Genomic DNA, 14,705 nt, shown 5'->3' with positions numbered 1-14,705 from the left:
TATTATCATAACGTAATACATATCTAATGTTGTAACATGATGTCAAAAGTGTATTCAGCTATGTGAAAACTATTCATTACATAAGTATTTCATAGACTATGGTTTTAAAACTAATCAATAGATGATTTTGATTTATTTAAAAATAAAATTGTTTTATAATCGCATGACGTTAAAGAAAAGGTCATGTTTATTTTAAATAACGCAACTACGCATATTTCTTCATATTATCGCAAGTCGCGACTCATTTAGATAATAGCTGAACAAGACCTGTAATTAGCGACAAATAAGAATATAAAGACCTACATAGATATTAACAATCGGGCAGTACTAATCGGTACAAATATTATAAATGCGAAAGTAACTCTGTCTGTCCTTCGGTCGTATTCAAAGCCAAAGCACTGAACAGAATTTGACAAAATATGGTGTAGATGGATTCTAATTTCTAAGATAGGAAGCATATACACCCACTTGATGACCGGGCTCTTAAATGCGAGAGAAGCTGATGGCGAGAACTAGTATCACATATATCAGGTGAAAATAATTGAATGTATAGGAGATGAGGTAGAGACTATAACTATTTGAAACGGATTTATCCGTAGGCTATAAGCTTTTTTTTATTTATTTTTTTTTATTTTGTTGATAGTTTCCTTTTTTTTTTATTTAATATCTAGGGAGGCTGATGGTGCGAGCTACTTAGTATAAATAGCTTATAGTAGCACAGAAGTAGCGATATGCAAACTCTACATTTACATATTTCATGCGACTTGCTAATACATCTGCTATAGTATAAACTACAAACTGTTTTATTATTATAAATTTATTTATTATACGTCTCTATTCCTCCTCATTAATTACATCCACTATAATTTTATTCAAAATTCGCTGACATTTAAGAGGCGATTTTTTTCACGAATCCTTAATGAATACCGCAGTCTAGGTTGTTTATATGGCTTTATTCTGCTGGTGCTTGAAATAGTTTTTAAGTAGTATAACATAGTGTAGGTCACACATGTTTAATGTATTGCGGAAATTTAAAATAGAAAATTGGTCAACAACAGCCTAGGTTTAATTGTAAAGAAATTGTACTATACTAACAGAAATACTTTATTTGTTCAGAGCTGTTCTACTTATGATTCATTATATTTTTACGTAAAGGCTTAAACAAATTATATGAATAAGTAATTCGACCTCAATGTTAAATAAGCCTCATGAATTTACAACAGTTCTTTTGTCTGGTTCTTAACGAAATTCAATCAATCGAAATTGGCAAATTATCAAGAAGCGTTCAAGAATTTTTAACAAAATATACTTACCACTTTAAACCTGGAGCGTAACACGCCGAGTTTACCGAAGCGCACGTGGAACGGAGAGCAGGTGTAACTCCCATCGGGTTGCTCCACCACAACGACGTCAATGGCTCCCGTCAGTGTTGCACTATTTATCTCGTTGTAAAATTCGTAAAAATTCGCGAAGAATTTACCGATATAGTTCATAGAAGACATGGTTACCACTTTTTTTTTGCACTTTCACAATACACAAAAAAATGTCAATAACTTCTGAATAATGTCAAATTGTAGTCCAGCTTCAAATTATTTTATGATTCGATTTTTACAAGTTACCCCATGTTTAATACGATGTTAAAGTAGTGAGAGTACCTGAAACAAGTACATTTACATGTTAATAAAGTAAGACACAGCTGGAAAACACCCCTTAAGACGGTTTAGAGATTATTGCATCACGCTCCTCCAATCCGGATACAAATGAGTCAAAACTTAATTCTACGCACGCTTCCTCTGGATGTTTTCCTTCATATAGGAGCACGAGATGAATTACAAACGAAAGTTAAGCATGTGAAAAGTCACTGGTGTTAAATTTTCTGTTAAGCTTCACGTGATCTTATAGCCGAGTCTATAAATCTAAGGAATTATAATCATAAATCATAATAAAAAAAAATCTCTAAATATAAATATCAAATAATATTACAAATTAATTAGTATGAGTTCAAAATTTTCCTCCTCCAGTGGTTATTCCATTTGTAGAACACCACATTAGAAATAAAATAAAAAGGTAATATCTACATCAACCGTCATTACGAATAGTTTTTTATCCTTTCATTTTTTTGCATATTTTAACTTATGAATGATGAATAACAGCCGTGACATTGTAAGCTTGTATAGTCTGTATTAATGTATTTTTTTACTACAGCATGTGGTTGAGGTGTGGTTAAGGTGAGCGATAGTAGTTTTCCATTTTTAAATTAAGTGATAATTATTGAATAAAAAACAATTATAACACTTATATTGTCAATCAAATGTAATCTAATCGAAAGATTGGAAAAATATTGAAACATTTGTCAATGATAATTGATATTATTTTTTTCATCACCACTGAATGACCTTCGATGAAGAGCAAAATTACTTATTATATAAAAACCTGTACTAAAGATCATAACAGTGATATAATGTCGTATGTACACTTGCTGACATATAAGTATTTCTCATTACCCGGCGATTAACGATCTATGTAATACTAGAATACGTCGGCTTGAATTTTCCACGAATACATGACACACAGTCATTTTATAGCGTGTGTCAAACAATGCCTTCGATTGCAAAACGTTATATGAATTTGCTGAATTGACTATAACTATTTTCATAGACGTTATTATAACTAAAAACACCCACAAAATTAATTTAAATTGAATCAATTTATGAGAAAAAAAAAACAAAAGCAAATCAGCTCAACAATCTTAACGCAATTCGCATTATCTTTATGGACATTATGAAATGTGTATAGAATATCTATGAAAAGAATTACACTATCGATCTTTTGACTAGCAAATAAAGATAAGACATCTTTATTTAATACTCAAATTATCTAGCACATTATTTGTAAAAAAATACGAAAAAATATTATTTATATCGAAGCCAGACAGAACGCCCTAAAAAGAAAATGATAAATCTTTTGTTGTTGTAAATTACCAGACAACAACAATAACAACATCAGACGACAATAATTATATATTGTTACATTAAAAGGCCACGATATCCGGGAACTCGGAACAAAGCATGTCACCACTATCAGCATAGATAAATTAAATAATTAACGGCTCGAAGCAACACACGTACTATATGATAATTCAATATTTACTCTAATTATTAGAATAGAGAGAAAAATTATTGTCTGTTCTTTGTGAATTCTTGTTAAAAGTAAAACCTACTTTGATGTTTATCTGGAATAATAGACGATCTCCTTGGTCATGCCTTTATTTCCAAGCACCAAATGGCTTGTCGAAGCGCATAATACGTGATAGATGCACTTATCAGGTTACCCAGCGTTAAGATGGAATCGCTAGACATCAGCATAACAGTGGTATAGTTTATAATAGTAGTATTATATATTTCATATCGACTATGTTCGCTTTGAAACTTACGGAAGCAATCCATCGTGATCTATACTTAGCAATTAGAACGGAATTCTACAGTTTCAGTTTTGTTTTTTTTTTTTTCATATTATAATACGATATATATAATATATCGTATTTGAATTGCATTCTAAGGAATACAATGTACTGAATCAATATTTTGTTATTATTTGGCAAGCGGTTATACTCGGTGGTCGTGATGACGGCCGAAGAGAGACTCTGTCCCCAGCTACATGATTATGAAATACGTCATACAACTGTTAATATACTCTCTGAATTTTACTCTCACATACTGACATCAATAATAATAAAAATAATGACTAAAATATATTATTTCTAGAAATTAAACCAATCCGTAAAACAGGTTTCGCTCATGACATTTTTATTTTACAGTTCCCATCTCAAAAAAAAAGTCTTAAAAGATTTCAGAAAGTAAAGATAAAAAAAACACGCAAGAATGTGTAATAAATAAAAAAAGCGGCGGTTAAATATCCAGATAAATGTTCAGTATTGTCCTTGGAACTTGTCAGTTTTCTAAAGTAAACCCATTATTGGAAGACAGCCAATAATACAACTACTAGTTACCAACAGTTGTTAGGTGTTATGCGAAACTTAAAACCGTACTATTTCCAGGTAACATAAAAATATTTCATTAATCATTCATATGCGAATGCAAGTGATTATGTTAAACTGAAACTATCATACACAGGCAACTGTAATGAATATTTTAAGGAGCACTTTAAACAAATCTTAATATTTCTCTTCCCAAATAGATTTCAATGATTTCCATACAATAAAGTATTCTTATTTAATAACTCTGAAAGGGTATGAGGAAAACATAATAGTGTCTTACATTAATTTTATTCTAATAAGAATTGAGCAGATATATACATATAGCAATAATTAAACTTTATATATAATATAAGAAAAATTACCTCAAGACGCAGGTGTGTGCCAAATATGAAAAAAAATAAATGAATATTCAAGTAATTTAGTCACTGAGAAAATTTATCGTAACACACAATAAAGACGGTCATTGACCTCTTTGGTAGAGCCCTACTAACAGGGATTATTTTGATTTGATAGTTAATTTCAAAGTAATAATTAATTTTTAAAGGCTACCTATATTTTAGATCCGGAAAGTATTTACGTAGACTGATAAATAACAAGATAAAGACTATACATGATTCATGTGTTTGTTTTTAAGTGCATTCATTAATATATTTAATTAATCTGCATTTTAATTAAGCTTGAGGACGATTCTAGTAATATTCAACGGTTATAAATGTATGTAACTGTCGCGTTGTTTCAAAATTTATCGACTACTCTACACAAACATTTGGTAAGATTCTGCGGTGATCCTGGGCCCCAAAGCTGAGGATAAAAAGGAGCCCAGGAGCAAAATATAACAAAATAATACGGTAATTTTATCTGGCTGGTATTAGTGGAATTCGCACGGAAATTATTATGTTCCGGTTAAATCGTGATGAATTGGCAATTTGTTAGTAGAATTTTCCCCTGATTTACATGAAGTTGGTCAAAATTAACTGAATATTATAGAATATACTTTCCTTCGTCTTATAATTTAAATTAGCAAAACAATAACGATTTCGTTAAAATGTATGAGAAGGCGTTAAATTAAGGAAACATGATATTACAAAAACATACTAGGATACAAAAAAGGATTGTTATATTAACGAGCTAAAACACTAGTTATTTTTAAAATAAAATCAGCAACAATGTAAAATATCATCGTGTAATAATAACAATTATTTAAATTTATGCTAATATAAAAATAAAATATAATTTTAAAGGTAATTAATTAATTAATTTAATTTATTAAAATAACATACCTGCATCAAATAAACTGTACATATAAAAAGTCACTCAACACTTGTTAAAATATTTGTTGTATTTGTCACAAATAAAAATGTGCGAATTCGCATACGATTGAACACGACGAGATTATCAATAAATTAATCGAACGCGTGCTATGAGTACCGAGTATACTTTTACACTGCTGGTAGTCGGTAGGTACTGAATGAAAATGGTGGGTGCGTCAGTAACCGATAGCTTCAAAACGATTACTTCATGACGTCGACGTCGTCTTACGATGAACCCACACATTGAAAATATTACACACACAATTAAAAAGTATCAACTGTTCGTTATAGGAAACCCAGTGAGGTGGTACGCCTATCCACGCAACGTGTTGATCGCGTGTTGTGGCGTGATATCGCACCATTTTATTACGAAAGTATCTTCTGCTGTTTAACCAAAAATTGCTTCCAAATGTCAAAGGCATACTTTTCGATGGAATATGTGTATTAAAAATGACGTATTTTAAAGGATTTTATGTGTTTTACTATTTTGCATCAACATTTTACGAGTTCAATTGTGGTTTCATTTCGAGATGTTTTCAAATATATTTATTAGGATGTATATTTTATATAAGGTCACATATATGACTGCAATTTACCTACACTTTGTGAATGCGTTTTATAATCCGTTCATTTCTATTTTAATTATGCAACCTTATAAACATATTTTGAAATTAGCAAAACCACTGGAGCAAATTACAAAGAATTTAATATCTAGAAAATTCCATTTACTTATTTATTTATTTTTATAAAAGGAAAACATCTTATATTTTGTGTTAAAAGAATTATATCTTAAGTGTTCTTTTTCCGATTAAGTATCTGGAAACCTCAAAGTTCTTACGTTGACCCCATTATACAAGATACATAATGAATTCCAGTAGCGAATTTCTATTTAGACATTTGATTTCATATGTTGTAGATAAAAATGTATGGGTAAAACGCCTATGTCTGATAATAGTACTATCAGCGTTTGTGACGAAAACAACATATAATTTTCGACAATCTTCTCGCTCAATGCGTTGACATAATAAACTTTATCTCATAAAATATGTACCAAATAATATAAAACATTAATTGCATGCCAATGTAAACTATAACCTAAATCGATAGTTATAACTTAGTGTTGAAAAAATGACCACTTGTCAATTTAAAACCCTATAATAAATTAGATGAAAAACAAATTATACAATGAACCTTTTTGAGAATATGGAATATAATAGGGTTTTGTTAATAAGTTGAATCATTAAAGCCATCGAATATCTTTACTTATTTCATTATTATTCGAAAGGTATCCACATATCATATTATTCGAAAGGTATCCACGAGTAAAATTAATACTCATTCTGAGAATTCAATGATAGTATAAGATTCTATATATAGTAGTGATTTGGGGCAGCTGATCAAGCATAATAAAAAGACTCACAAGGACATAAACCAGACTGAAAGAAACATCCGTACATGGCTTAATATAAATATCCGTTACGAGACGAATTTATTTAACCCACAATCGTTGGCACTGAAAACTGGTATCATTGCCACTGCACCAAAAATTCGAAATAGTCGATAGTTAAAATTATATATGTTGAAATTTAATTGAACGTAAAAAATTAGACCAATTATAAGGTTCTCCTCGTTTAATATTATGCAAATATATTTTTTTTAAATCAAACTAATAAAGCTTCAAATGCACATTCAGTTTTTTCAAAGACCTACTAATTTGACACACAACTTTCAAAAAGTCAAATGGAACTCATGACTGACAGTAATTTAAATCAAACGTGATGAGAAAATAAATTTGATGAAATGTGGAGATAATTGGATAAAAAAATCTATGTCGGTCACATCTTCTGATCAATTTAACTTCCTAGCGATAACATCGTTAGCTATGATGCACAGTAGTTGAATTTCCAATGGTTGTCCATTGTAAACTTAACTTTATAGATTTTTGAAGATAAAAATCTGATACATGTTTATCCAGTCTGAGTGTGAAAAGAGTGACGGATTTGCCATCTAACCTTTTCAAACCTTACCCCAGAAGTGAGACATTTACTTTTCATTTCACTTTATTTTAAATTTAATTTAACAAAATTGGATGTGACACTAGATGGTATTTGTCCTCGAAATGGCCCAGTTATTTTCGCGAACGCGAGTACAAGGTTAAGCGTACACAAACATAAAATATTACGTATAAAATTTTAGTTAGGTAGGCTATCTGAGTTTATATTAGAGATAAAGAATATTATATAATAAAAGTGTTATACACATAAATTGGTATCTTGAATATTTAAAATCAATTCAAAGAAAATAAAATTCCATTTTAAAAAATTGCAATTGTTATAGTTTATAAATATATAGAGAAATTGTAAGTTAGTAAAAAGTAAATACGTATCATAATCAAAACATCATAAAAACAAACATTATAAAAACATTAAATATATTTATATTGACTGGTGCACCGTGCAGTACGGTCAGTGTTATTAGGCACTACTGTCTACTACCTTATTTGTTTAAAAATGGGTGTGTCATGACGTATTGTTTACTACAAAGATCTGGCGTCTAATACACCAACATGCCTGTTGCGTATTATTAAAATCATACAAGGCCATTTCTAGATCGCCAATGTCTTGCGCTGACCTACTTTCAACCTTATGCTGTTTCACTTAAAGTCATAAAATTGTACTACGATGACATTTAGTTTACACGCGCAAAATCTTATGCGATTATTTTTTACGAGTGTATTTGAATGCTTATTGAAAACAAAAACATGTTTACGCAACTACGTGCATCCGCATTAAATTGTTATCTAATACGTAATATCTTTATCTATCTAATTCAGTATTGACGACGCATACATTTAAAATTGATATAATGTTATTCTCTACAAAACAGGCTCATAAGTTGATAACTGATAAATAATTAAAATAAATATACAATAAAAAAAATTAAGCTCCTGTAATGGACCCGCCCAAAGAACATCCTTTAGCCCAAACCTCCGATTGTTCCGAGTTTTGGTCTTTAAGGATTTCGACGCTCTGCTGTCGATTATTATATTATTTTGAAGGTCAAACTTGAGAGAATTTAAATACTGGTCTTATAAAAAAAAGTTCCCCACTAATGTTCGCGTAAAGGATGACATTTTCTGTACAAAGATATCGAAATTCTATTAGAACCTAACTTAATTTTGCAGACTAGAGGTGAGGGGGTCATAGGGAAGTCACCTCCCCTTCTTGTTTTACTGTAGTGATTTTTATCATAACAACATTTTTCACTAAGATCAATACATTACAATAAAAGCTAAAAAATATATATTGCGTGATAGATCTAGGCAAGAATTCAGATGAATCGGAAGTATTGGCTAAACAGAAGAACATGCGCAAGTAATCTCAGCGACTGTCGGTTTCGTTTGTGGAAAGGCCAAAATTTATGATAAAAAATAAATATTCAATTTATAACGTGATCAAAAAGTGATTAATTTAAAAGAAAGTTGGAAATAACTTCGACAATAATTAATTATTGTCGAATGTACTATGTCCAGCCTCTCTAAGATAACGCGAGTTCACCGACTTTGCATGTCATCAACTAGGGCAGTATACAATTTCATTAATTCTTTGACAAGTTTAACAATCTGAATAAACTTGGCAGGTTATAAAAAACTCTTTGGTAAATAGTTATATTGTTAAAATATTAGCAAAATTATATTGTTTTTTAATTTTAAATGATCACATAATACTGCAGTACTTAGTTACATAAATAGTGATTCTTGCTAGTTTTGTATCATTGTCCACTGTAGCTTTGACATGATGTAAATATCAGGTGTGATTGCAGAAACAGAAAAGTTTTAATTTAAATGACTGGCTTAAATTTACTAAATTAGTTCATTCCCATTTAGTTATTTATATTAACTATAAATAAGGTAATCTATGCACAAATTTAATTTTAACATTCCTATTTAATAACTTTCTTCATAACTTATCATTTAATAAAAAAAAAATACATACAACCTTTTTTAACGAATCAAAGATTAACATTAATGGAATGATAGAAGTTGTAGGAACACAGTATTATAATATATTATATCTACAATATATATGTTACCATTTACTTGAACTAAATATCAGAAATGAAACCTGGAAAAACAATAAATTTAAATTAATATTACATAAAAGAATCATTATTAATTATGTTTATTTTTTATTGTTCACTCTCAAGAGAAGAAACCTAAACAGATATTATCATTTAATTAATTAATTATGTTAGAGACAGAATGATACATTCAAAAGTGAAAGTAAACAGAATTAAATGAGACATAAGTGGACAATAATATTTTTACAAGAAACTAAATTCACACACTATAAAACACAGTTAACAACTTGACTTTTTTCAATTTTTTCATATTCAAATGCAACATTATGTAGAAGGTTTAAGAAAATGCTTTCCCAAACAGCAAAATCAACTCATTAGTGTCTATACAAATAAACACAAAAAAGTATTTGTGATTTTAATTTGATTTGTTTACAGATTAATAAAATCAAAGCAGTCTTTATTTAAATATTGTTTGTCTGATTGTTGTGGTCTGTGACTGGATGTCTTCAAAATCTATAAATTAACATTATCACAAATATGTAAATACTACATAGTATAATTATATACATTTCAATAAAAATGACATATTAAACTTTAAAATTATTAATATTTATTTACTTAAATTTGAAATGTCGTGGGGTTTGCCAGTCAGATTAAAATAAGACACATTTATTTATAAAATTAAAACTAATTTTATTTAAATCAATAGTGTTTATACATAATGTTTTGGAATTTATTGGTAAATGATCATACCTCAATTTTACAAAAGAATCATGTTTATCAAGCAATTATATATATATCCAAATAATACCAATGTACCATATTTTCAGTTCAGATTATAAATATTATGGAGAAAACCGAATAATAAATATTAGATATTAAAAAAATATAGGTTAAAATTGAGATTATGAGAGAGAAAATTAAGATTCTGAGTATAAAATAAAACATAGTCATATGTTTCAACAGTATTTTATATTCTATGTGTAAAAGAAATATTTTGTTTATTATTCTGTTATAATATGTAAATTATGCTAATGCTGTACCTAAGTTTATATTAAAAATACATCGAAAGTTACAATAATAGATGTATTTGAAGTGCCCAATTTCCAGATAAACAGATATTAATCATCTTGCCTATTCTAGAATCTGATCAAAATTATATAAAATGTTGAACTACTCTGGTCTAAACACCTTTCACAAAAGAGCAAAACACCAATCTAAAAGTTGCCTCAGTTGTAAAAAATATGTGAAGCTATGCATTACATACATAATATGCATAAGTTTGAACATTGTTATGTCAAAGTACTTTATTTATAGTGTTCTAACTGTTATAGACCTAGTGAAAATGTTAACGAGAAATCTTAATCATTTTATATTTTATTTATTGTAGATAAAAAATAAGCCAAATATTTATCAGCTATTTTTAAAACCGTATTACATACCATAATTAAAAATTACATTGACTTAATAGGTTCACTTAATTTAATTTAATTCTATAAATATTAAATACATTGTAGTTCTAATTTCCGCAGAAATCAGATAATTAATTTTGTACTCACTTTCAGTTCTCTTTGATGACGGCTTTTCCTTCACAAAATTGTATACAGTATAATTAATATATATAATATACTGACTATTTTTAATGTAATTTCAAATAACAATATAACAAAGAGTCGTGTTGAGTTCGATCTATGACAAATGACAATTATCAAGGGGGCCGAAGAACTTTGTTTGGCTTTGGTAATGACAAAGACATTTATCGTTTCGTTTTTGTTATGGATTTCTATTTTTTTACGCTGGCAATAAGTGTATAATTTAGATTTCAAGAACGGTAATTAATTAAAAAAAAAATCTTTATTTATCTATTTCAAGAACTGTAAAAACCAAGATTTAATAAATATATAACACATTGATTTATAAAAAAACAACAGGTATGGAATAATAGTAATAATTATATTTTTCAAATTAAAAATTTGCCCTCTAAATTTTAAACTGATATACTATATCTACACTTACAGTGTATTATGTAAAGTTGTAAATATTTATTAAAGTTCCCTATCGATTCCACATAGAAAAATAAAATATGAAAGGTCAAAAGTTACAAAAAGGTTATTTAAAGTAACATAAATTTTGATAAAAATAGTAAATCATGCAATTATCCATAAAAATATAACACTTTTTCCTAATCTTTAAGTTATATCGATTAAAAATTTTGAAAAGGTTGTGTAAACTCATTTAAATTACTAAAAATCTGTAAAATTAAAATTTTGGATTAATAGTGTTTGTTTAATGTTTATTTTTATTATGAAAGTCTGGTATATGATGATTCGAAATAACGTTCTTTTTATATTTTTTTCGAAGAGATTTTCATTAAATAATATACATATTCACAATTACAGTAAATCAATGAAAAAACGTGTACAATAAAAATAATGTTCCTTTTATTTAAATATTCTTTACAATAATTGTAGTACTATGGATATATCTGGAATAAGCTGTAGTACAAACGAATTATATTACAAAGATATTTTTTCTACAGTTTATACAGTAAAATAACAATAATGTATATTGTGCTATGGTATTTGGACTTGCAGATTATCTGTAGTAGTCTCAGTGGAATCTCCAGCACCATTAGCCAGGAGCTCAATGTCAGATCGGTTTTTCGCTGCGTTTTGAGATTTACTACGCAACTCAAAGACTTGAGTAATCGCATCCCGGAAGCACAGGAAGTTATAATCAATCACACCTGTAATAAAGAAATAATAGCTGTTATTGTAATTAATATATTTTTAATTCTCATTAAAATATACATTGAAATAAATAAAACAAAATCATATTCACAATTGGGTGTCAATAAATTGTATTTAAGGAATAAATTTTGTACCTTGTTTTTGAAAGTTTTCTTCTCGGAGAATGCAGACCAGTGCAAGAAATTTATTAACTTCTCTCAAATACAGCACAGTTCCATTATTCAACTTTATAAGGCTAGAACTCTGACTGTTAAATGTGTTTACTTCAGTTTCATCTACCATCCTAAAATATCAAAGCAGTTATATCAATTAATAGTCTTCAAAATTAAAAAAACCATTGTTTTTAAACTTCAACTGTACCTGATGGTACAACTGATCAATGAATAATTCATATTAATTCTTAGGTTTGATTAAATACCATTTATTTTATAATGAAATGACATACCCATATATACATGAAATATCAATAACAACATCAATCATATCACAGCATAATTCATAACTTTGCATATCTACTGGAGAACTGTCAGTTGCTATATAGATCTTGGATACTACATCGAAGAGGAATGCTTTTTCAATACCAGAATTCTGAAAAAAAAGTTTTTAAATTATAATCATATTTATATAATATATATTATAAGCAACAAAAATATGCCTGACTTACTATCAACATACTAATCTAAATATATTATAATACATGTATTATATTTTACATTTAAAATTAATGTTTGATTTTTAAAGTATTTATGACCTAAGAAAGAAGAAGAATGCATATTTTTTGTTTGTCTAAACATATCACAAGGAGAGTCATGATTCTACTTGTGATAAGTTTGGACAATGACAGACATGTCTGAAATACATAGTAACAACTTTTTTCTGTTTAGTTTCCAGAGGAGTATCATCAAATCAATTTAATTATAGGTATGTAAGCAATATTGTAAAATCACATTTAAATACTACACAGAGAATTTTAAAATCAAACATACTGTTATTTTCTAATAATTAAACATAGTACTGCTACATTGTTAATGAGAATATATAAAATAAATACTTATTATATTTATGTACCTAACTAATAATCCTACAAATATCCTACATATAGTGTTGTTTTATATATAAAATGAATATTCAATAATGATAAAACATTGATAATTAATTTTTAACTAGGCCATTATATATTTAGAACTTACTGATATGAGTATATTTAGAAGGTTTTCTAATGTAGGCAATTGCGGTATTAGCTTTTGGACAACTTTACTGAATGCTTCAAATATAGAATGATCATAGATAGAAGTTAGGTGAAATGATAGATGAACATGCTCCAGGCCTGCTTCTGCCAGATCTTCTGTGGCACGGTGGTGGATATCTCTTTGTGATTCCATTTTGTAATCATCATTAAGACCGTCCACCTGTGTAACAAATATTTTATTATTAATAACAATATTTTATAATGTAAGATATATTATTATTTTTTAGAAATATTAAAGAAAACGATAACTTACTTTATGAATAAACACCTCAAATTTTATATTGCTATTAACTCTATATGCCTTGGTAACAGTGAGCTGCAGCTTATCCAATGCATCTTGATAATCATCCTGTAACATTATATATAATATAGTGTGGATTATTTTATCATATGAAAGAAAAAGGAATATAAATTTAGCTCAATGTCACTGGTTATACCCAACCACGATCAGCAGCCATATAATAACAGATAATAAAAAAAAATTAAAGCTTACCTGGGCATCAATTACAAAGACTAAAGCACCACATCCACCAAAAATGGTATCAGAATCAAAAGTTGGATCAAAAAAGTCAATTTGACCAGGAAAGTCCCATATTTGAAACTGCACAAAACTGCTATTATTTATGTCATCTTTTACAATTTTGTTGGTAGATTCCAAAAACAATGTTTCATTAGGTGACATTTTGTGAAAGACTACTTTTTGTATAGATGATTTCCCTGACCTGTGAACATTAAATGTAATCATTATAATTTTGATACTACACTAAAAAGAACCATTCCAAAATATATGACCATTGTTCTACCTTCGAAGTCCCATAAGTAGAATTCGAGGTTTATGGTCTTCCTGTAGAGATGCATTATCACTCTCACCATTTTGTTCAAAGGGACCATAACTGAAATCCTTAGGAAAGGAACCAACGTATTCGTCCTGATAACTCTGCGGGAATAAGTGATAAGTTCGTGATTCATTGCAACAAATACAACATTGGCAGATACCAATGTATGTATTGTACTTGTTACACCAATAGACTTAAATACTTACCATTTTAATTGATATATTTTCTTTAAAGTCTTTACTTATTAAAAAATGTTCATATCAATTTTACATTGCGTTCTACGAAATAGAGAATTAACAACATAAAAGGATCTCACAATTACGTATGAAAATAAGTTTAAAACGAAACATTTTACTCAGTCTCAAGGTGACAGATAGTAAAAACAAGCTGTCAGTTTGAAGTTGATTTGGTTTGACATTTCATTTCAATATCAAGCTCAAGATGCGTTCAAACCATATAATCTGTACCCTGGCAAGATAACAC

The 14,705-nt window shown here is 28.4% G+C and overlaps 2 protein-coding genes across 5 annotated transcripts in view; both read right to left on the bottom strand.

Annotated features, from left to right (window-relative positions):
* LOC124532370 (phosphatidate phosphatase LPIN3) overlaps positions 1-11,120 on the bottom strand; it is a 29,649-nt gene extending 18,529 nt beyond the window's left edge. For 3 of the 4 annotated variants that reach the window (XR_006966643.1, XM_047107298.1, XM_047107478.1), the window contains exons 1-2: positions 10,947-11,120; positions 1,314-1,655 (exon numbers count right to left, since the gene is read on the bottom strand). Coding sequence is in view for 3 of the 4 variants with exons in the window: in XM_047107298.1 (XP_046963254.1) it covers positions 1,314-1,502 (189 nt within the window). In the remaining variant the exon portion in view is untranslated. Of the gene's footprint in view, positions 1-1,313; positions 1,656-5,277; positions 5,499-10,946 lie in introns of those variants that run through there. The other variant, XM_047107361.1, reaches the window with a different exon arrangement.
* A 686-nt stretch (positions 11,121-11,806) lies between these two features.
* LOC124532392 (ras-related GTP-binding protein C) lies at positions 11,807-14,628 on the bottom strand. The gene is made up of 8 exons (XM_047107293.1): positions 14,429-14,628; positions 14,190-14,323; positions 13,880-14,108; positions 13,640-13,735; positions 13,328-13,546; positions 12,583-12,725; positions 12,272-12,420; positions 11,807-12,133 (listed from the first exon to the last, which is right to left on the bottom strand). The coding sequence occupies exons 1-8, from the start codon at positions 14,429-14,431 to the stop codon at positions 11,961-11,963; spliced, it is 1,146 nt and encodes a 381-aa protein (XP_046963249.1). The 5' UTR covers positions 14,432-14,628; the 3' UTR covers positions 11,807-11,960.
* Between the last annotated feature and the right edge of the window lie 77 nt (positions 14,629-14,705).

This window comes from Vanessa cardui, chromosome 1, assembly GCF_905220365.1.
Source record: "Vanessa cardui chromosome 1, ilVanCard2.1, whole genome shotgun sequence".
NCBI classification, from domain to species: Eukaryota; Metazoa; Arthropoda; class Insecta; order Lepidoptera; family Nymphalidae; genus Vanessa; species Vanessa cardui.
This window is presented reverse-complemented; position numbering and strand designations above follow the sequence as displayed.